The sequence below is a fragment of the Episyrphus balteatus genome, chromosome 3, assembly GCF_945859705.1.
Source record: "Episyrphus balteatus chromosome 3, idEpiBalt1.1, whole genome shotgun sequence".
NCBI lineage: Eukaryota > Metazoa > Arthropoda > Insecta > Diptera > Syrphidae > Episyrphus > Episyrphus balteatus.
The window spans coordinates 37,170,561-37,196,015 of record NC_079136.1 but is presented as its reverse complement, the minus strand read 5'-3'; the positions used below and the strand labels follow the sequence as shown (position 1 = coordinate 37,196,015).

Here is a 25,455-nt window from a genome sequence, read left to right as displayed (position 1 = left end):
TATGTAACTATAAGGTGGGACATAAGTCCACTTTGCCAATTTGAAGTTATGTTGTTGTATCCCAATTAAATGGACTTATTTCCAATGAATTTATGTCCTTTTTTTCGGCTAACTATATTCCCAAACACAAATATTGAATTTGAGTACCTATGTATCTAAATTTGAAAACCATTTTAAAATGATTGCAAAATTAATATTTTATTTGTATAACAATTTTTTTAAAAATTGTGAAATGGTCATTGAGACTATATTAATTTATCCTTATACAGCTGTTACTAGTCCACTCCACCTGTTTATCCATCGGTTACACCTACTAGTCAGCTTATATTCTACCTCTGAGTTAACCTTTTAATCCCTCCTTTCCACCGAGTCCACCTGTTAACCCACCGAGTCCATTTTTTGATCCACCTGTTAATCCACCGAGTGAAACAGATAATCCACCGTATATTCCACCTTGACCATTCACTTGGAATACGGCAAGAACTAAAGCAAGTATAGCACAAAAGAAGAAACTACGCATTTTGTTTTTTTAATTTTTAAATGAAATCTTTAAAAAAAACTGTTGGAAGTCTGATAAAAGACAAAAGACTGATGATATTTGACAAAAATTTCACTCCTTTTATATCTAAAATGTTTGGTTGATTTGTTGTTTTATTTTTTGAATTAATCTTGAACATTATATAAAAACAATTATATTTATTCATCTTATAGCTTTAAAACAAATTAACAAATATTGTACCTAGGTCTATGAACGCGTGTTTTATTAATTTACTCTTGGCAAATTGATAGATAAACAAATAAGAAAACGTGCCAATTAATTGGCATTTGTTCAAATAAGACAAATACCTACGAAAATATTTTTGCATATTTTATGGTTCCGAAAATTGTACCACTTTTTAAGATAAGTTAAAATTTTACCACTTTTAGAGATAAGATTTGCTTAGAAATTTATTCTTCTCTGTTCCGAATCATGTTATATTATCGACATAAACAAAAATGTGGTGTTTTTTTCCTTCCTGTTTTTTTGTGATTTTCTTCAAACTTGGCTAGTAAACAGGTTTTGAGCTACACCCTAGAGAAGAAATAATATTTTTTTTAGGAAAAAAACAAAAAAAGGTACCTGTCATATAACCAAAATAGAAAAGTGTTTATGTGTAAAATAAGATCATACTTTTGAAATTAAACAAATATTTTTTTTTTAATTTATCGTACACGAATAAGCTGAATTCAGATGCAAGTTTTACACAATGACTGTACCTAATATTAAAATTTTATTAAATTTTCAAAAAATGCATTTTTTAATTTCTTATGGTTTTACATTTTTTTTTTAATCAATTTTTTACAAACTGATCGATGAATTTTTTTGAAAACTTTGTTTTAAAGAAATTTTGTACAGAAACTTTGAATATACCTAGATCTACTAATGATACAAATACGGATTTTTTTCTAAATCACTAATTTTTGGAAAAAATCTTTTTTTAGGAATATTTTTCAGTACCTATTTTTGTTTTTTTTTTTATTTTTAGGAATTTTTGAAAGCTTGCAAAAAATACCAAAATTACAGGAGATATTGATGTGTAATTGCATTTTTAAAATCATATTTTACTGAGAAACAGGAAAAAATATTATTTTTGTTGCTCTAAATTTGACCGTTTTTAACCGTTTTTTAATTTTAATTGATAAATTTAAATTTATAGGGTCAATGTGGGTAAATGTAAACAATTTCATGTCTTTTTTTCTTTCGACTTTAGATTTTTTTATGTTTTCACGGAACAACTTGAATGGTATCTTCAAATGCCAAAGACCGATTTTGCACATCATCCACTGAAAATGATGGTGTTGGCTACTTTAAAATGTGACTCCGCGGCACTTTAGCAATAGTAATTGACTAAAAATACGTTATTTTTATTAAAACCAATAATTTCACCAAAAATGTATGTTTATATTTACCCCCAGAATACGTTGTTTACATTTACCCATTATGAAAAATATTCTGTGGTAAATATGTAAACCCATGCAAATCGACATAAATGTCCTGTATTTTAAAATTTGCTTGTATCACATAGATTTTTGAAAATTTTTTGAAAAACACCTCCTTTTTTGGGGTATTTTATATTTTTTTCTTCAACAGATAAATTAATGAAAATTATGTATGCTGTAGTGCTGTAGACAGATTTTAGACAGGACTATATTCGCGCAAAATTTGAATGAAATTTGCAGTCACAATTTTGAGATATGGGTAAAATAAAGTTCTATTTTTCAACACATTGAATTTAACTTTTTTGAGCATGCTGATAATATAACCTTTCATTTGATATATCACATATAACGGTACATTTACTACAAGCTACACAATATTAAATTAAAATACTTCAGAAATACCTCAAAACACTTGTGGAGATCTGTTGCCCATGACCAGCCACTAGTGTGGGAAGTACAGGGTTCTCAGTTGGAAATTTCGACATGGTTGGTTTAAAAAATCCTAACTTTTTTGTAGGCATCGTAGAAATATGATTGAAGCGTCATATGAAAGGTGAAATAATAAGCAATCTTATGATATAAAATTAATTATAGGTTGTCAAAGAAAAAAATTGATTTAATTGCGTGAGAAGATAAAAAGATTGATATTTTAGCTTTTTTTCGAAAACTGATTAAGTTCAAAAAATTCTAGCACTTTTTTTAGACGTCGTCGCACAGACATGGGCGATATAAATATTTTGATCTAAAATAATAGGCTTTCAGATGGTGTAAAATTTATTATAGGTTGATATATAAGAAAATGGATTTTTGGGTGATGGAAGTGATTTTTTCACTTTTTTCATAAGAAACTATTGTGTTTTAATAAATTATTTTAATACTTTTTGGGCATTGTAAAAATTTTTTATTTTATTTATTTATTTAGAAATAATTTTAAGATCATTTTTTTTAACTAAAGCACACAAACTGTTTTCTTATAACGTTTTATCTATCACATAAAATCATGGTTCGTTAACCGACTTTAGAGACAACCACTTTATTTTCTATAAACCAATCTGTACTTTTTTGAAAATTAATATGCTAGCCTGGAATCTTTTTATAAAAATAAAAATCATCAAACACTTACAGGTTAAGTTATACATACTATCAAAACGAGATGCCCCAGCGCTTGAGCCAGGGACTCAAGACCTCCATTTCTTCATGACAGAAGTGTGGTGCTTGCGTGAAAAATTTTCGAAATTTAATTTTGACACTTAAAGTTTTATCCTTAAAATATCGAAATAATTTCCACCGAAATAAACTTTAATTTTATCTTTAAAATCCCACAACACACTAAAGCAACACGAAACACATCGATTCCTGAAAAATGCACCAAAATTCAACAAGAGTTGTTCTTTTTTTCAATTCCCAAGAACACAATATACTTTTCATTCTTCCTACTTCACTAATATCCTAATGCGAAAACCTTTATAAAAATAAAAACCGACTACTTAACTACTTTTCTCTATTCCAATAAATTGAGTGAAAATACAAAATAAACGTACCTACATATTCTCTATTTTGTTTGTCGATTTTCTTTTAAATAGAAGAAAAGAAAAAAGAAATCTAATTCAAGGATCATAAACTTTAAGTAGTTTGTATCCTTTTTTTAGATGTTTCTATTTTTTTTTTTCTCTCTGACTGTTGCATAGCAATTGTTGCACTTGATTCAGGAGTCATGCAATAATACAACTCCACACTACTTTCCATGGAGAAATAAAAAAAAAATACAAAATAAGAAAGGAAACAATACTAACTAACGAAAGAAACTATATAACTAAAATATCGGATCTTTGAATGTGCACTGAACCCGATATATGGACTTTTTTAGAGAGACGAATTGTTTGATTTTGCACCCATGCTAAATTCGCTTCAAAAAGCTTGATCCTTTCAAACGTCTTCTCGTCTGTTTTTCGTCTTTAAAAGAAAATTCTTCAAAAAGTCCTGTTGATAGATGGTTGGTGCAAGAGGTTAAATTTTTAACTTTGCAAACGAACATATAATCTGTCTTTTCGTTTTTGTTGGCATCGTTTTTTGTTAGTGCTAGAATGAAAGATATGTGTGTGTGTGTCCTCATTTATTCACTTGGGATACAAAAATTATTTTGCAATTTTTTTTTTGTATTTCACACCTTTATCTTGAATTTCCACTCTTCTAAGTTCAATGGGGGAAAATGGTACTCGTTCAGTCATTCATTTCAACTAACATTCATCGAATACACACTATACACACCTGTACTTCAATAACTAAATGGTAATTCTATGAAATTTCTTAGAAGAAGGCTAAAATAGAGCTTTAAGCAACTCAAACTTGTTTTTCTAGTGGCACTCAGGGTTGTTATATTGAATTCTTTGCAGGGCGTCTAAAAAAAAATCTTCTAATTTTTTCAGATTTTTATTTTGACACTAGATGGCGCCCCAAGAGGGATAAAGTTTTTTATCATTTGAAATAGGTATGTGTTGATTTATGAGGCTATTTTTTTAGATATAGACTTCAATCAAAAATTTTCGTTGAGGTTCTTGTCAACATTAAACAACGTTTTCCAAAAGGTATATACCATTTTTCTAGGGGCAGGGGTTTAGTCAGGACATGCATGGTTTTATAGGTTAATTAAAGCAAACATGTTTTATTAAAACAAGCATATGAAATAGCTTGAAAAAAAAAACACAACCCAAAAAAAAAACATGCATGTCCTGACTAAACCCCTGGTCCTAGAAAAATGGCTTATACCTTTTTGAAAACGTTATTTAATGCAGACAAGAACCTCATAAAAAACTTTGATTGAAGTCTTTATCTAATGGCCTCATAAGTCAACACATACCTATTTCAAATGATAAAAAACTTTCACCCTCTTGGGGAGCCATCTAGTGTCAAAATAAAAATCTGAAAAAAAGAGGATTTTTTTTTTTATTATCTAGATACAGTTTTTCCACTTAGGAACTTGATTCTCGAAAAAAACCTAAATAACGAACGCCCTAATGTACCTATATATTGCAAAACCTAAGATGAAACTAAAAAATAAGCACGTTGCATTTGAAGTCCTATTTATTATCTTAAAAATATGCACTTTTCACCTAAAACTCATGGACTTTCATTTGACAGTTTTTGACTGTTTTTACAAAACATGAAGGCAATATTTTATTTTATCATATGCAATTTAAATTTTGGCAATAAACAGAAGGCCCCACATTGCTGAAAAAAGGTCGGGCATCCGTTTTGCCCACTTTTTTCAAAAATAAAAAAAATTAGTTTTTAACTAGGTACCTAAGCATACCTATTATAGATTTCATTTTTGACTCTTCTTATACAATTCTTTAATGAACATGGATGCTATCCGTCGACGATACATCGTTGAAGAAGATAACGAACTTTTTCAATCCCCAATGTAGAACATATTTTTTTTAATTAAATTTTTTTTTTACTTTATCGTAAAGGAATAAAGGAATTCAGCTGAAATTTTTGTACAATAATTTTTTTAATTCTATTTTTATTTTTTTTTTTGTGAAAATCTATTGTTTAAAAATAGATCGATGAATTTTTTCAAAATTTTGTTTTTTTAAATCATTTTTAATAGAAACTTGGAAAAAATTAATAAAACAAACTGGGACCAAAATACTGATTTTTTCTAAAGCCCTAATTTTCGAAATAAAAAACACCTTTTTTTATCGGTATTTTTAAGTATTTTTTTTTTTTTAATACGTTACATCTTACAACAGAGAGCACTAACGATGCACATTTCGCAAATCGAATTATGAGGAGGTATTCATAGTTTATTATTTTGTTGTTAATTTAGTTATAGCAATTTGAATTTTTTTTTGCTCCGTTGGGAGAGGGTGTTTTTTTAGGCGTAGACAAAATGTGGGTTAGTTACAAAAACAAACAGTTTAGTGATGAAGAGTATTCTAAAATAATTTTGATGTAAAATAATGAGGGAATTTTTTTATCCATCAATAATAAAAAGGAATATCCCACTTTTGACACCAAAACAATATTTTCTAGGTTATTTTTATAACAACTCTGTGCACTTCTGCTTGACTTGCATTGTTTGCAATTTGCAGTATTGTTTATGTAATTGTGTTTTATTCTTCCTCTGTCTGCCGATACCAGGTGGTTTATTTCTTCGATTCGATTCTTTTGGGAACACAACTCAATGCAACAAGAGAAAAAGCTCATTTTTTTTTGTGTTTTTTTTTTCGAAAATAAAACATAAAAACAATGACGATAAAAACAACCTACACACCTACCTATCTAATCAAAACACTCAAGGAAAAGATATTTTTCAGTGAGTTGGTATACCATGAATAGTTGTATATTGTGTCCGATAGTTTTGAAGTTGATAAGGAGGTGGATAGGTAAGGTCCAGTACCAATGGAAAATAATAAAATAAATTCATCATCTTAGCTACTGCATCTAAATATATAGATATATTTATTTATCCGAGAATTTTCTAACTTGATAGTTGTCTTGAAGCTGGTATTTTTGGACAATAACAACTTTTGACTGAAAACTATAATTCTCAGCATGCGTTTTTATTCTAAATTCGATTTCTATCTGATCGGTATTTAAGTCAAGGGAATCATTTGCGTGACATAATCAAGTTTGTGATGTGTGACGGGGATTTCGGTCACGAGATTCCAGAAATTATTTAACAAAAATGTGTTTCATATCGATTACACTGTGTAACACTCAAAATATACGCGGGCGGAGACCTATCACGTTTTGTAGAGCTAGTCGTACTGATTACGAAACGGTATTTAAAAAGTCCCAAACACCCCCCAAAAGCTGGAGTTAGGGGCAAAAAACGGTTTTTTGGACCTTCACCCATTGAAAAAATTCTAGCTTCGTCAAATTTTTACCCATTTTTTTTAAAAGTTTTTTATAGTTTCTAATAGAAGATCATTATACCTTTTCAAAAATGTATAAATCACGTGATTCAGTTAAACCACCTAGAATTTATAAGCTGTCAAACTTTAAAAATTCCATTTTTTTGTCATTTTCCAAACTTCGACATCAATTTAAATCATATGTTTTCAAAACAACATGCTGTTTTAAAAAAATATTCTTAAATAATATTCATTTCCAAATAAAATGAGGTATTTTTTTTTTTTTTGAAAATCGGTTCAAAATTAGCTTAGAAAAAAAAATATATTGAATAAAGCCAAGTTGTTGATGGGAAATCACGCTTTTTAGGGTTGATATTTCCTTTAATATAATAAAGGTGGATAATTTGGGTTGAAACCTTGCTCAACTCAAGGTATTAAACGTTTTTAAAGAGGTGTTTTAATCCCAATAAAAAAAAAACTCCTAGCCCGACTTTAATTGATTTTTTTAAGTTTTTATATGTTTTTCAACTTTTAAAAAATTTTCTAACCATTGTTCCAAAAAATTTAGGTCGTCAAATTTGTATTTTTAAAGATATCGCTTTGGAAAAGTTTGAAAAAAATATACAAATTTGAAAAAATCAAGAATTTTGTTATAACTTTGGAAATATTTAATAAGGAGATCCAAAAATTTGGAACATTCTAGGAACAGGTTTGAAAACCTGGAACAACTTTTGAAAAACTAAATTTTCGAAAAAAAAGTCTCAAAAACCCTATTTTTGAATATTAAAAAAAAAAAATTCTAACCTTCCGGAACAAATCAGAAACATCCTGGAACAACTTTAAAAAAAAAGGCTTACTTCACTCAATCCAGTAAAATCAAAAAGGTACCAGTAAAAGGTCGATCTGAATATAGTTACTTACCATTGGTAAGGGTTTGACCAAATTTTCAGTTTACATATGTATTTTGAAATTGTTTTATTAATTATATAGTTCCTAGCTCTTGTGAACCTGGAAGATGAAATAGGAATTCAGGTATGAACTTTTAGCTTTTGCAATATACCACCACAGACTATTCCATTAGTTACCGAAAAAATAAGGATACAGTTCTTCTATTTTTGATATATATACAAGACCCATATGCCTTCCTATAATTGTTATGGACGCTTAATAATTTCAAAATCCAAGCACGTTTGTGTCAAAGTCAAACTTATTATATCTTGCAAACAAATTAAATCAAAATGTATATTTTCCTAGTTAAGGTTTAGATTCTGTTATAAGCTCCCCAAAAAGAAAAAAAAAAAACGGTCCAGTTTCTTACGTCAAAATCCAATTTAATCACTTTAAGCTACACACTATAAGTATTAGAGCAGAGCACACGCTAAAGAAGGTATATCACACCCAAGTTAAATATAAGAACTATAGAAATCCCATTTCTATTCGAAGAAGAAAAGACTATAATTTTACCTACCCCAAAAATCCAAAATCCACACACAACCAATTTCGGTTGGCCATAATCCCCCACACACATGACCTCTCCCTCTCTCTCTTCTAGAATATAAAGGAATCAACATTACATGCCAATTTAAATTGAGCTCTTCTCTTGTTATAATGTTGGACAAGCTGCTTGCAATCTGAATCTGGAATTTGAGAATCCGAAGAAACATTCCACATTTTCCCAATTTTAATTGCCATTTAATTTACCGTAAGCGCTATGTTGAATTATGTTTTGTGTGTTTAATGGATGGGGAGGGTTTCTTTTTTGGTTCTTTATGTGGGCGACAAAGGTCAATAATTCCAGCAATTTGGTAGTTTCCTTTTTATTTTTTTGTCGAAGGATCCATCCAAAAGGATGACTTTACTCGTTTCGAATCTCTCCATGTCTCGTTATATATTGGAATCGAGGAAGAAGAGTTATACAAATAGTCGGATTCGAAGCGAAATTCAAATATTTACCCATCATCTCCGCAAAGGGTTTTCACAGAAGCCACACAGTAATGAGACGTTCTCGAGTAACAAAACCCAGCATCAGCCAGCCAGACGAAAAGGACAGACACAGAAATAGACACACGTTACGTTACCACCTCCCCGTTACACCGCACCGCTCAAGTCAGTGCATCAGCTTCGTTCGGCAGTTGGCACACACAGGACAGAGATAGCACATCACTTATTAGGAGCAGGAAACTCGTCCATGGACTGTACACGGAAATCCCCTTGGCATCCACTTGGGAGGTGGTAAATTGACATGAATCTTTGTTGCCGCACTGTTACCGCTGCTGCGCCGCGCTCTGTTCCATCCCACCATTTATACCATCATCACTCCCTTGCCGTTTCGTACTGTCTCTTACTCTTCTTGATCCTGAGGGATACGCAAAGATCCGTTCGGATAAGCTTTGTGTATACGCAAGGACTCAAAGAAGGTATCTCCTGATACACTCATGGAGAAGGAAGACGGGGGGGGGGGGGGGAGACGAAGAATATACAGAAAAAGGGTCGTTTATCATTTTGCAGAAAATTCAAGGTAAAATCGTACGTACGCAAAAAGTACTTAATCCTATTCAAACATGGCGTATAATACTAATGGGATTCTATATTTCACATTCATCTTGTGTCTATTTTCATCATCGCTTTCGTCCCGTCGTCATCCCTTCGACTCTCTTGTTGAAAGCAGTCTTTATAGGTTTTTTTTTTTATGCTCGTATCTATTTTTTTTTTATTTGGTTTTTTTTTGTGTGATACAGTTTTTTATTTTTTTCTTTGCGTGCAGTCATATATGAAAAGGCCTTGGGAGTTAAGTCCATTGAGGAATGACTGTTGACGAGATTGGGTTTATACAAAAAACGACCCATGAGAAAATCTCTGAATATGTATTCAAGTTACCCTCATTAGAACAACGAACAAACATGCGAGAGTCGCTGCTGAGTATAAAGATTTTTTTTTTCTTATGATAGCTATTGACATAATGAAAAAAAAAAAAATAGAAAAAAAAATAAAAGGGTGTTTATAGGACTATAAAGCAAAAAAAAAAACCAAGAAAGGATATTAAAGAGCAAAAAATAGAAAGGAGAACATTGATAGCCCAGTTAAATAATTAGATCTTTAGTCGTGATGGGAACTATCGAATAAAAACTATCAAACTATCGATAGTTGTTAAATATTCATTCATTCGATAGTTTTAAATCATTCATTCATTTAGTTACTATTTTCATTCGAATAGTTTTTTTTATACGATAGGTAGTTTTTCATTCCAATAGTTTTTTTATACGATAGTTTTCTCATTAAAATAGTTTTTTTTATTTGATAGTACTTTCTTTTGTACATTATTCTTATTCGATAGTTTTTTCATTCGAATAGTTTTTTTCATTCGAATAGTTTTTTTCATTCGAATAGTTTTTTTAAACGATAGTTTTTTCATTTGAATAGTTTTTTTTCATTCGAATAGTTTTTTTGCTCGATAGTTTTTTCATTCGAATAGTTTTATTGTTCGATAGTTTTTTCATTCGAATAGTTTTATTGTTCGATAGTTTTTCATTCGAATAGTTTTTTTGTTTGATAGTTTTTTCATTCAAATAGATTTTTTATACGATAGTTTTTTCATTTGAATAGTTTTTTTGTTCGATAGTTTTTTCCTTCGAATAGTTTTATTGTTCGATAGTTTTTCATTCGAATAGTTTTTTTGTTCGATAGTTTTTTCATTCGAATAGTTTTATTGTTCGATAGGTTTTTCATTGAAATAGTTTTTTTATACGATAGTTTTCTTCATTTGAATAGTTTTTTTGTTCTATAATTTTTTCATTCGAATAGTTTTTTTTGTTCGATAGTTTTTTCATTCGAATAGTTTTTTTGTTCGATAGATTTTTCATTCGAATAGTTTTTTTGTTCGATAGTTTTCTCATTAAAATAGTTTTTTTTTTATTTGATAGTATTTTCTTTTGAACATTATTCTTATTCGATAGTTTTTTCATTCGAATAGTTTTATTGTTCGATAGTTTTTTCATTCGAATAGTTTTTTAGTTTTTTCATTTAAATAGTTTTTTTATACGATAATTTTTTCATTCAAATAGTTTTTTTGTTCGATAGTTTTTTCATTCGAATAGTTTTATTGTTCGATAGTTTTTTCATTCAAATAGTTTTATTGTTCGAGAGTTTTTTCATTCGAATAGTTTTATTGTTCGATAGTTTTTTCATTCAAATAGACTTTTTATACGATAGTTTTTTCATTTGAATAGTTTTTTTGTTCGATAGTTTCTTCATTCGAATAGTTTTATTGTTCGATAGTTTTTCATTTGAATAGTTTTTTTGTTCTATATTTTTTGCATTCGAATAGTTTTTTCTTTTTTGTTAAATAGTTTTTTCATTTGAATAGTTTTTTATTCGAATGAATGAATCATTCAGTTACTAACTATCGATAGTTCAAATCATTCGATAGTTCCCATCACTAATCTTTAGCTTCGGGATGGTAGATGTAAACCGTGGATTTTAACTTTTACTAGAGCAAAACTATGCCTTTGATTTTAATCAAATCATCGTCGTTTTAAAAACCATAATAATATGCATAAACATTTTTGGAAAAAACATTTTAGACACTTTGTAAGTAGGTATAAGGTATTTGGCCCTTTACCAGTAACGGAGTGTAAACGTAACTGAATTTTTCCCCGACCGGCCCTTTATTTAATCGAAAATTGTTTTGGCGCCTGATACTTAAATATTACATATATTACAATTTCAAATCAACTGAAAATGCCTAAAAGTATGCAATAATTTATACATATTTTCTTAATACAAAACGACTACAGACACTTATATTGAAGAATTTTGGGAGTTTCGCTTTTATTCTTTCAATTCCCATTTTTTTTGCCATACGGAGTATTGAAAAATCGTTCAGTAAGCGTTTTTGCCTCTTCTCTATGGTTAGTACCCAAGATTCAAATGTACTTGGAGTGGAAACGACCTGAGGCTATAAAAAATCATATTTATAATTTCTTCGGAAAGCAAACTGCTGAATACGTAGTATACAGTAGTTTTCCTAACTGAACGTTTTGGGGTACCTGATAGTTTACCGATTTTATCGACTGTTTCATTTGCTACCCATCTTGTAAGTTTACCACGGATCACGGATATGAATTTGTCAATCGGAAGAGTTTATTACTCGTTTATTATTCCTTCTGAGATTTTATCGGACAGAAATATGTTCGACCGGGAACCATCAACGTTTATATCTGACACAGGTAGGGCTAGGGGCATTCAAATTGTGGTACATAAAAATTAAAATAAAAAGTATCAAAAAAAAACCCTGCATTTTTATAATTTTTTTTTTTTCAAAAAGGAGTATATTTGTTGAAATAGCAAATTTAAAAGACACACTTATTATTCGTGGTGTTCTTAATAATTGAACGTTTGATTTTCCAAACAAAAAAAAAAACACACAACGCAATTTTGGTCAAAAAAAAAATAATTAAACAATTTTCTGTGCGATCAATGGTTGGTAAAATATCAATGATTAAAGAAAGAAAAACCCCGAGATATGAAAAATATACAAACATGAAAAAATATTTTTAAAGTATTATTCAAGATTGCTCGAAAAAATATATATTTTCTTAAAATTTGATTTTACTTTTAAATTATGCCATGGCAACTCTATCGCTATTTTATCCTAAAAAAAAATTACAAAGAACATTTATTATTGGTTTCAGTTATTATTATGTAGGGTTAACAAATTCTGTATTAGTTTTCAAACAATAAACTCAAGTGGTCACTACGGCGTATGAGTAATTTTTTCTTAAATTTATAGTGGAGTTAGAAAAATTTTTGTATTACTTAAAATATTGTAAAACCAGTTGACATAAATGGAATTTTTGCCTAGATCCAGAAAGTTATGGTTGTTCTTCGTCGGAATGGCGATAACGAACGTTAAGTCTTTCAGAAAGATTAAATATTTTCACAGATTCAATTGAGTAAGCATAATTTGCAAATACTTTTTAATTTTCAATTTTGATGTAGATTCTATGTTTAACAAAAAATTTTAAAATACAGGGATCAAACTAAGGCATACGTTCGTTCACGTATTGACTCTATCATTTTCTTATAATTAAATAGAGGGAGGAATAGTCAAAACGTTAACGAAAGTATGCCGTAGACCCCAGGACTTTTACGTCGATTTGCATGTATATTTTTCCATGATGGGAAAATGGGAACAACATATTCTGGGAGTAAATGTAAACATATATTTTTGCTAAAACTATTGGTTTCAATAAAAATAAAGTATTTTTACTCAATTACTACTGCTATATAGTGCCGCTGAAAAAACATTTTAAAGTAGCCACCACCATCATATTCAGTAGTTGATGTTACAAAATCGGTCTTTGACGTACAAAACAAAAATTTGATTGTTAGAGCAGCTCAAGATGCATATAGGGTGTCTTTATATTAAAATAAAGGAAGTAATAACAAAAACTTTCATTGGAATTTGAAAAAGTTGTTGTCAAATACCTTGAACGCTCTTCAAGTCGTTATCTATATGATAAAGAATAAGTTTAAATTTGTAAAAAAAAAAAAAAAACAAAAACATGGTGGGGTATTTGTGAACATGCCATATTTAACAGTAATTTAAACAATTTGGGAAATATTTTTTTATATTTATACAAAAGAATTGCCATCATATCATATTTGCATTTGAAGATATCTATCAAGTTTTTTCTTGAAAATATATTTAAATCTAAAGTCAAAAGAAAAAAAAAAGCATAACCCACATTGACCCTATATGGCACCCAAAAATGCGTTTTCGTTTTATCGTAACGAAGTGTCCCTATTTGTTCCGAATACCTACATAATTCTAAAATCGTTAATTTGTTCCGAATACCTACATAATTCTAAAATCGTTAATTTGGCACTAAATTTAAGTTCTGATTCTTGAATGATTCCGGATTTAAGGACGGAATCAAAAGGCACGCACACATTAAAATAATTTAAATTTCAAATCGTAACGTTCAACTATGGAACATATCGAAATAATACTAATCCAGTATAACGTTTGCTAAAAATATGATCGCATCCCAAAAATATGTTAAAATTGTTGAATTGAAAACCTATTTTTTTTTTCAATTTTCATTTTTGTTCATGTTCTAAATCTTCAACATTTTCAAAATTATCATGACCCCGTGTTTACGCCGCACAGTGGATTTCTTTTTAGTTTATGGTACGAAATTTTTAAAACAAAACAAATAAAAAAAAAAACAGAAGAAAAAAAGCAGCTCCGCCATGTTTGTAGTTTCTTTTGTTTATGTTCAGCGAAGTGCGAAAGGAACAAATAAAGAAAAACAGAGAAAGCACTACCTTTTGACAACAGATGTCATTAATTAAAACTTTCCTCTTTTCGCCGTCTAAGGTTATACCGCTAGTAGAGCTAGAAAGATGTGGAATAATTTTTTTTTTTTTTTTCAATTTTTGTATGGAAAAGTCAAACGACTAGCAGTCCATATATAGTAGGTCAATGTACTTGTGCATAGGTATGTACTTATGTATTTTTTAACAAAAACTGGATTATAAAGTAGCAATCTAAATAAAGTTAAAATTTTTCAAAAAAAAAATAAATATTAAATTTCATTTTATAAAGCCCATTATCCTGCTGAAGCAAAACGGAATTTTCATACAAAAACAGCAGAAAGAAAAAATTTGTTATGCTTTTCGTTTCACAGCACAACGGTTTGGCAAATGACATTTTAGAGTCTTCAATAATTTTTCACTAATATTTCGCACTAGTATTACAAGTCAAAGTAGTAACTAAAAAAAAAAAATTTCTCGCTGTTGCAAATTGTAAAAAAAAATAATTTTTTTTATCAAATTCCTTTATAAAAATAATGCAATTAACTATATATATATAAATATAAAGTTATTGTGTAAAATATGATGTCACCTCACGCAAAAAATTTTGAGTTACTACTAGTGCGACTTCTTCAGGTCAAATTTCTTGGTCCAAAAGAAATTTACGCCTTGTGAATTTTTATTTCCAGTGTTTTGTCTTCAAAATTATGTTCTAGTTTTAATTTATTGACTTTATTTTATTTTGACTTTCGCTATTGACTTTGGAGTCTTAGAAACATTTTCGTTTTGCTTTAGCAGCGTACTAAGTAAGCTTAAAATAAGAAAAAAAAAAACAGGGACTGTTAAAAAAAAAATTTTAATTAATAAATGAGGCAAAAATGTAAAATAATAATTTTCTGTGTAGTAAAATAAGGATTTGGTAATTTTTTTATGCTAACTGATATTTTAGGTAAAAACAAAATTGAAGAACTAAAAAGTTTTTGTAATTTTTTTTACTGAATTCAATTCTGTGAATTTCAAGAAGCAATATAGCGAAAACCGTTTTAAAATCCGTTCATTAGATCAAAAGTTACAGCCCCATGAATGTTTTTTCACAGTTTCGATCCACTGTGCGCCGCCGTAGGGTCTTGATTTCTCAGTTTCATAGAAGAAATTTACGATTTTTAGATCCCAGAAATATCAATTTTACTAAATTATATAAATATCCACACCTCAGGCCTCGTCCCAATTGACAGCTTTTCCGTCTTACTTTATTTTTAAGGCTTTTGACATTGGATATAAACCAAAACCTTTCTTTGTCCCGTGGTTTTAAGAAAGAAAATTTTAACTTCGATCAGTATAACCCGTATTCTTCATAACTGCCATAACTCTCATCACTAAGTGTTTCTTGGCCTTAAAGTATTTTTCGAGGACAGAGAATAATTCTCCTAAGCACTCTACTTTCAATTTCTCTTAACTAAATCATTTGGAAGAATTTTTAATCATTCGAATTTGTTTTCTTTTTCATTTCAGCTTGACCTCGATATATCGTTCTAAGGTAAGTAAAGTAAAGTATAGTAGTACTCACATTACCATATTCCATTTAAGTAACAATTTTCTGTCTTTCTCTCTAATTCCTGCACACTGCATGCTCTCGTTATATACGTCATCGACATCATTTTACAAAAACACCTCTTTTATCATCTTTCTATATCGATCGAAGCCTATATAATCTGATCCTTAGATACTCCATTAGCAAATGAATAATTTTGAGTTATCCTTCCGAAAAATGTTCCAAAAAAGAAGAAAGTATTGTAAGTGTGTGTTAAAAATAAAACACTCTTCATCATCCCCAAAAAATCTCCTTCTTTTATACCAAATCAACATCAAAGTTCCTTCCTATACATATTTTTACACTGAAACTAGTCCTTGTTGGTCCTGTAAGAATTTAGAAAATGCCAAAACAACAAGAGAGAAAAAGTAGATTCATATCTTATGCATGCAACAAATGGAATTCCCTCAGGATCTGGCAAGAAAACACACAAAACAAAAACCAAACCCATAGCAGGACCAACCCACACACAGTGTGTCATTCAAAAGGACCAAATGTTAGGTATTCTGATTAAAATTTTCAACCAAAAGTAAACAAAACACGAAAATTAGGAAGAAATACACTCAAATGACCAGAAGACCAAGTTTTACTACCAATTCCATACCCATTCCCAACCTCCTTAACCATTTTTCCTGTCATTCACATGAAAATGAAAATGAAGAAGGTGTTTCAATTGGCACACAATCTCTGATAGATCGAAGGAAGGAAGGGGGAGGGACTTCATTTGGGGATTTTTTGAGATAGATTCGGGTATTGACTGAATAAGGAATAAGCCTTAAAAACAGTTTTACGCTTTTTTGATAAATTCTCAAATGCTCAATAGGGATTTCAAGAGAATCGAACTTTAGGAGATGAGCTGAGAGAAAATATTAGTAACATTTTGGTTGTGTAGAGTTTTCTGGGTGAATTGGACTTTAGGGCATTGTTTTTGTTTCTGTTCTTCTTATTTTCTATTCGATTTCTGACAAAACAAAGAAACTTTTTTGGGGGGGATTTATGTTCTAAGCAAATAAATTGAGGATGAACTTAGGTATATCTCACAGTTTAAATTACTATAGGTAGGTGAAGATTGGTTAAGTTATGTTTCTGTAAGTGAAAGGATTCAAGACTGTAAAATTTAAAGTTATAGTTAATGAAATGTTGCATATAATGCGGTAAAAGGAAAGTTTTTTTTCTGGAACTGAAAGTGCAACACCATTATCGTAAGCTACTTTGTTCTTTTGAGAATAATGTTGTATCAAAGAAACGCTGTAAAAGGTATTAAAATTACTTAATAAATAATAATAAGGCTTACAAAAAGCAGAGGATGGAAGAAATTTTGTTTATTTTTTTTTCTTTTTTTTCGTAAGAAAAGAGTGAAAGTCTTTTGATTTCGCATGCAAATGAAAGGAAGAAAAAAAAAATTTAGTAGTAAAAGGATATGTTTTTGTAAGTACGACAGTACGAGCTGTGTTAACGTCTTTCTCCCATACTTTTTCTGGTTTAAATCTTTTTAAGTTTAGAAGAGGAGTTGAAAAATAAAAGCAGGTACTTCTGGCAAATGAAAAGGCCAATTTTCGTAGTTAAATTAAGATGTTCCGATTTTTATTGGTTTAAGGTAAATATTTACTTAAAAAATTTAGGTAAATATAAAACCAATTTAATTGTATAAAATTTTTAAACAAAGACCTGAAGAAGGGGATAAACATCCCCGAAACGTCGTATTAAAAAGAAAAAAGAAAAAGTTAAATAAAATCTATTTGAGATTTAATATGCGACATTATTTTCTAGAATGTATTTGACCGCTAAGTCAAAAATTGTAGTGTTTTTTTCGACTGAATAAAGATCAATCCAACGAAAGTTTTACATATTAACAAGCACTTAAAATCTCAGTAGGTATTTAATTGAATTTACAAAAAAAATCTTGATAAAATATTAGTGTTCCTTAAAGTGAATCTGTGAAAACGTTACTCATCATAAATCAAGCTGTTTGAATATTTTCACTTAAAATTTGGTAAAATTCTTCAAAATCACAAAAATTGGATTTTTTGTAATAATTAACTATAGAAAAGAAATTATAAGCAATTATAAGTTTGCTTTTTTCGAGTAAAAACCAAATGCATGCCAAATACCCAAATTGTAATATTTACAAAATTTCGTACGTATTTCGCACTGTTTTACAGCGGTCTTACCTCTAAAAATATGTTGAAGTCCAAACGAAGTATGCCACTTGATATCTTGAATGACGAAGAATTTTTAGAAAAAAAATTTGAAATTATTTTTCAAAAAAAAAAAAAAAATGGTATGCCATTCAAGAAGAAATAATAAATAGACACATTTAAACAAAATTTCAAAAAAATTGTTGGACCCGTTTAAAAAAAATGATTTTACAAAAAAGATTTTTTTTAATTCAAAATTTTATTTATTTTAAATTTAACATTATCAAAATGTTTTTTATTTAAAAAAAATACATTGAAATTGGTTGAACAGTCAACGACTAATTTAGAAATGAAAAAAATGGGACAGGTACCGTTCAAAATATATATTTTTTTACATTAAAAGTATACAGCCTTATACAGGTATATTTTTTAACCATTTTTGATGAAAGTAAGTTTTTATTTCATTTTTGTTGAATCCCCGGTGCCGTCAATTTAAGTTCTTAAATTTAAATTTTAATTTCACCTCAAGGAAATCCCAAAAAGTTCATGTTCCCAAATTGAAGAAAATCTCTTCAATAGTTTAAGCTGTAGTTCAAGATAGATACAGGCAGACAGACAGACAAAAATTAGAAAAAAATGTTACTAATACGCCAGAGTGGCCGTTAACGTTTTCGAAATTGGCAAACAATTTTTTCCGCTGTTATAGAATTTTTTCCAGTATTTATGTTTTTCGTCTTTTTTTTTTGACGTGATAACATCTTTTAAATCGATGAACCATGGCAGCCACAACAAAAAAATGACGCCATTTTCTCCCGTTAAACTCTCGCGGCAAAAATTTCAATTCAAAATTTAAAAAAAAAAACTATTAGAGATACAAAAATCTTCTATAGCTTATTTGAAAGATAATAACCTAAAGCTTAATCCAAATGAAGGATTTTTAAAAATTCCGTCATTTAATAGGGTAAACAGGGGTAAAGCGGAAAGATGAAATTTGGCTAAAATCTAAACGCGAAGTTGTAGAGAGTTGACTTTTTTTTGCTATAGATAGATGAGACTAATATAAGAATAACTGCATTTAAGAAAAAATTCTAAAAAATTTTGAAACTAAGCTATAACGTTTTGTTTGAACGTTGTACACGTGTTGGAGCTATGACAAAATGATGATTTTGGGTAGGGAAATTTTTTTTTGACAGTTCTAAAGGTGCCAGGTGAAAGGTGAGGGAAAAAAAATAAGGCGTCTAATACGGATTTTTTTCCAACACTCTGCCTTTCGAAATATGAATTTTTGAAAAACATCTTGGTTTTAGGGGTATTTTTGGGTAGTTTTTAATTCAAACTTATAAGACATGTAGGTTTTGGCCTTATGCATACATGTGCAAAAAATTGGAATCATTTAGTGAGTTTTGACTAATAACGGAAGAAACAAATTTTTAAAAGACAAGTTTTTTGACCGTTTTTAACCGATCTTCATCGTTTTTTATTTTTATATTTTTTTCTTTAATAGATACAGGAATAAAGTATATGGAGTAATGATAGACCATGACGACTAAATGTTTGCGAAGTTTCAATCATTTTCGTAAACACAATTTCGAGATAACGGTAAAATAAAATTTTAGGATTCAACAGGTTATTACTTTTGACCAAGAGCAGATAGAAATTTGAGCATCCTGATACAATTACCTTTCATTTGGTATATAACACATAACGGTAGACTAACTACAAGCTACACAATGTTAAATCAAGAAACTTGCGAAAAAACTCAAAACACCAGTGGAGGTCTGTTGCCCCCCGAACAGCCACCAGTGGGGAAGTACCGTAATCTCAGTCTGAAAATTCGACATGGTTGACTTTAAAAAATTTCTAACTTCTCTTGTAGGCATCTTTGAAATGAGATTGATACGTCATATGAAAGGTGAAATAATAAGCTTTCACATTGTATACAATTTTGTATAGGTTGTCAAACAAAAAAATTGATTCCATAGCCTGAGTACATAAAAATAAATGTTTTTTTGCTATTTTTTATGAAATTTGATCGAGTTCAAAAAATTCTAGCTCTTTTTGTAGATGTCTCATAGACCTGGTCGATATATATATTTTGAGCTAAGACAATAAGCTTTCAGATGGTATAAAATTTTGTATAGGTTGTTAGGGAAAAAATGAAATTAATGACGTGAGAAGATAAAAATTCATGTTTTTTTTTATGAAAATGATTGTTTTCAATAAATTATTTTTATAATTTTTGCGCATTGTAAAAATTTAAAAATAGTTTTATTATTAAGAAACAATACTTGGCTTTTGAATTGAATAAATTTTTTGTAAGCTTTTAAAATAAAAAAAAATAATATAATGAGAAAATAAAAAAGGTATTTTTTTAGCTTTTTCTTGTAAATTATGATTGTTTGAAATAAGTTAACGCTTCAATTGACTCATTTTAAACAAAAGCACACAACCTGTTTTCTGACGACGTTATTACGTAAAATCATCGTCCGTAAACCGGCTTTACAGACAACCTCTTTTTAAGTAAAGAACCCAATTATGAAAAAAAAATTTTAACAGCACCTAAATAGTATTTGTCTATTTTGAACTTAGAGCAATCACTAATTAAGTAAAAGAGAGGAAGAGATTTTTTCATTTGAGGGCGTAAAATTAATAGTACCTACTAGTCAAAGCACTTTTAACCCCATACATTTTGTAGAACTAGTTATGATGTCAGCTTTTCCAGAAATTTATATTTATGATAAAATGTATGCATAATGTATAAAAATAAATCTATTGCTATGCAACTTAAGTTAAGAAATCGTCCCCTAGAGCGTAATTATTGATAAAGCCCAACATGCCCTCAAGTAGGTATTATTAATTTATAAATGACTGTGTCTTCTTGGATAAGTATTCCAACGGATTGTCATGGTTCCCAAGAAGCTCTTTAAATCAAAAGCCTATTAATATTATACACAAAAAAAAAAAATAAAAAAAAATTAATACTCTCGCATAACACACAATTAATTAATGTCTGTTCTAAAATTGATTACAGAAAAAATCATTTCAAATGCTCCCTCTACAATATAAGCACGCGTTAAACAAATACCTCAAATTGTCATTAAATCTAAGCACCTTATCGATTTATAACTCTAACAACAAAAAAAAAATAAAAAAAAAGTTCATTCAAATACCCCTAAAATGCTGCAACAATGATAAGAAAGAATTAGCGGAACAACACGATAAATAATCTTCTACCAAAACCACGGGTTACAATGAATACTTAAACAAAAAGAACAAACGTTACATCAGTAAAAATCACCATTTTGATCCCATTAGATGGACTTATTCAAAATAATACGACCCAATCAATTTGACATAAAAATAAATTCGTTAATTCCATGCCAAAGGATACTAGCACCATCTTACTCGTTTTTGTAGAGTATCAGAAATAACAGCGAATGGTCATTCTTAATGCTTTTCGGTAACAACATCCAATAATTCACTGCACAGGAAGGAAGTCCTTTAAAATAAACAACAAAAAAAAGAAATAAGGATAAGGATGAGAGGGCACCACTGTGTGCCGCGGCCACCCTATGTTACTTTTATTCTTCGTTATCCAATCCATCCATAACGCTGCGCATACCGTGGCGCTCAATTAATCTCAACTGCTTAGGATAATTGAATTTTCACCAAACATCCTCTAACGACCATCTCCCTCTATCGTTTCATTTAAATATACACACCAAAGTACCCACACCTTGGAGGAAGAATGATGAACGAATCATATCGATGCAAATAAAAATAAAAAGCGTTTAGGTACATTTTTTTAATAGCTTCCTTCCCCCAACCCAGCCATCGAACGACGACGCCAACCATATTATATAGCTCGTTGAATTCCAAGAACAACGATATTATTAAGTACTTTGGTAATCATCCTTCTGCGCTCTCTGTGGCGGCGGGCGCTCCGCTCAGTGCTCTGCTGTCAGTTGAGTTGGGAACGAAATGGACGCGCGCTATTAAGGATAATAAAAGGACATTATTTCATTTCTCTGCGCCAACCAAGCCAGCCAGAGGAGGAGGAGGACGACGAACAAGAACGAAAAAGTGATTCGTTATTCTACTTCCACTTCAGTCGAAGAATAATGGCAAAATTATTGTGCTTTATTATAAAATATTCTTCAAAAAAAAAAAAGGAAAATATGGACCTTCTTTTTAAAGATTCTCTAGTCGTCATCATCATGTATATACCCTTTTTGCTTCTTCTAACTTTTCGTTTTCACCTGACAGGACATAGACCACATGTAGCTATATTCTTGCACCGAACAATATTTCCAACATCGCAATGACAATCATTTACATCTGTCAACCGAAAAAGTGAGAAGAGACAACTAACTCGGTGTTCGTGGGACGAAATTAAAATTGAGCTTCGTCTTGAAGTTTTAGACACGCTGGCGCTCAATGCTAACGAGAATAAAGGGCACTGCTCTATGCATTTGGGATGCAAATATTTTCAGGAGAATTTCACAAGTTAAATACTAGCTGAAAGTCAGTTGTGAATTCGGGCTATAAACAACCTGCAACTTCGGTTCTGGGTCATCTTTGGAGCCTTTAATTCGATGTCCGTTTTTGATCGCTCTATTTTCATGTTGCCTTTTATTTAACTCTTGATTCCAGAGAACACCGGTTTCTGTTTCGCCTGAAATTTTTAGCAATGTGATGGTATAAATTGCAATTCAAAATTAAAAATAAACTATTGGAGCTACAAAAATCTACGACAGATTATTAATTTGAAAGGTTATAACCTAAAGGTGAATATTAATACTAATCCAGTCAAATAAGGGTTTAACCTCGGAATGAATGTTAGTAGAAATTTTTTTTGCTCAATATCTTCCTTTTGCCATTCTATAACATATCTCAAAAGTCTAGAAAAATCTCATGTCCGCTTGTCGCGATTTCAAGGTCAAATCGCGAAATGGAGATTTTCAAAATTAGCAAAAATAGGCTATGGTATTATGTAGTAGTATATATATTTTTTGTAATGGATTGTTTTGATTTTTAATAATGATGGATTCTAAAATCTTCATGCAAAATTTTGTTCATCTACCATAACTTTTAAGGGTTTTTCGGCAGTAAATTTGCAACTGTTATAATAATATTAGTTGACAGATGAAAAACAGGTAAAACAGAGACGTCAGATTGCCTTGATTTTAGATTTTTTGGAATCAGCATTGAAAAATACCTTAAAATCATGTATCATATGTGTATATAATACCATAGCCTATTTTTGCTAATTTTGAAAATCTCCATTTCGCGATTTGACCTTGAAATCGCGACAAGCGGACATGAGATTTTTCTAGAGTCTAGACTTTTGAGATATGTTATAGAATGGCAAAAGGAAGATATTAAGCAAAAAAAAAATTTCTACTAACATTCATTCCGAGATTTACCCCTTTTTTCTCCTTATTTTACTGTATTATACTGTATTTTAAAAAAAATTCAATCATTTAATAGGGCAAATCGTTGTCAAAGGAGATGAGAAAAAAAATATCATGTGTGCAATTCACACGTGGTAGAAGTGAAACCTTAAAAAATCATTTTTCTTGCAAAAAAAAAATAGAAAAAATCTACCTATTTTTATTCTATCACCTTCAAATCCATGTTTTTTACATGACAACCTAAGTAAATTTTATATCATCTGAAAGCTTATTGTCTTAGCTCAAAATATATATATCGATCAAGTCTATCAGACATCTACAAAAAGAGCTGGAATTTTTTGAACTGGATCAATTTCCATAAAAAAAAGCGAAAAAACACGTATTTTTATCTTCTCACACTATTAAATCCATTTTTTTCCCTTACAACCTATACAAATTTTTACACCATCTGAAAGCTTATTGTCTTAGCTCCAAAAATGTATATCGATCAGGTGTATAAGACATCTACAAAAAGAGCTAGAATTTTTTAAACTCGATGAAATTTCATCCAAAAAGCAAAAAAAAAACATTTATTTTTATGTTCTCATGCTATTAAATCAATTTTTTTATTTGACAACCTATAAAAATTTTATACCATGTGAAAGCTTATTGTTTCACCTTGTATATTGATGTGTAAATCTTATTTCAAAGATGTCTACAAGAGAAGTTAGAATTTTTTAAAGTCAACCATGTCGAATTTCCAGACTGAGATTACGGTACTTCCTACACTGGTAGCTGGTCATCGCCAACAGATCTCCACAGGTGTTTTGAGGTATTTTTAAATTTTTTTCAATTTAAGATTGTGTAACTTGTTGAGCACGTAACGTTATGTGTGATATATCAAATAAAAGGTAATGTTATCAGCATGCGTATTAAAGTTAAATGAAATTTGTATGTGCACTAGTTCAAAAGATATAACGTGTGTAGGAAAAGAACATCTTTTTACCGTTATCTCCGAGTTTTGAATATGAAATTAATTGAAATTTTGTACAATTATAATTTATTTAATTACCTATCTACAGTACAAATTTCATTCATCTATCTATTAAAACAAAAAAGTTATAACAAGTTGAAGTCGTGTCGCGTTTTCGTTTCATCTTGTTTCAAATCACTACGATACTAAAGAAGTTTTCACTTCAAAAATAAATAAACGGTAGACTGTAGAGAATTGATTTTTTTTAAATCGATAGAAAAATTTTCTGTATGGAATGTACTGAAAAAATTCTAAAAAATTTTCAAAAACCAAAAATGTTTATTATGGGTAGTGATAATTTGTTTCAACAATTTTTGAGATACCATTTTAAATTTAATGAAAAAAAAATCAGGCCTCTAATACGGTTTCTTTTTCAAGACACTACATTTTGAAATATTTCTTTTTTTACGAAACAACTACTTTTTGAGGGTTATTTTTGGGTGTTTTTTTTTTTTTTTTTATTTTTATGAATTTTTCCAAGCATTAAAAAAATCTCAAACTCACAGTACTAATAGGTATCACTAATGCGGATACATATGCATTTCTATAATGATATTTGACCGAATAACATGAAAAAAAAATTTTTTCCACTACATTTTTTGATCGTTTTGAACTGTTTTTTACTAATAACTATTTTACCGTAATCTCGGTTTCAATTTTGACATGGTTGTCTTTAAAAAATTGTTACTTTTTTGTACATAGGTGTCGTACAAATATGGTTGAGGTGAAATTATAAGCTTTCCAATAATATAAAATTTATTATGGGTTGTCATGTAAAAATATTGGCAATATGATGTGTAAAAAAAAAAGTTAATTTTGTTCGCTTTTTTTAATGAAAAATGTGTGATTTTAAGAAATCAATTTTATACTTTTTACAAAATATACATAAATGTAGAATTAAGTTATGGTTGAATTCTTTGAAGTTATAATTTTTTTTTTTTTTGGGAGCGGGTCAAAATTCTGTCTTCAAAATTCTGCTTTTCAAAATTCTGCTTTTTCAGCGAAAATTCTGTTTTTCAAAATTCTGCTTTTTTTCTATTTTCAAAATTCTGCTTTTCAAAATTCTGCCAGCATTATATTTGAACAAAAAATATCTGCTAATTCTGTTTTTTTTTATAGCATATGCGCTGGCTAAAGAAAAATA

The 25,455-nt window shown here is 29.5% G+C and overlaps 1 protein-coding gene across 2 annotated transcripts in view; it reads left to right on the top strand.

Moving 5' to 3' along the window:
• The window catches only part of LOC129913862 (polypyrimidine tract-binding protein 3), a 525,860-nt gene that overhangs the window by 67,038 nt on the left and 433,367 nt on the right, over positions 1-25,455 (top strand). For both annotated transcript variants that reach the window (XM_055992807.1, XM_055992802.1), the window contains exon 2: positions 15,669-15,693. Coding sequence is in view for 1 of the 2 variants with exons in the window: in XM_055992802.1 (XP_055848777.1) it covers positions 15,669-15,693 (25 nt within the window). In the remaining variant the exon portion in view is untranslated. The remainder of the gene's footprint in view (positions 1-15,668; positions 15,694-25,455) is intronic.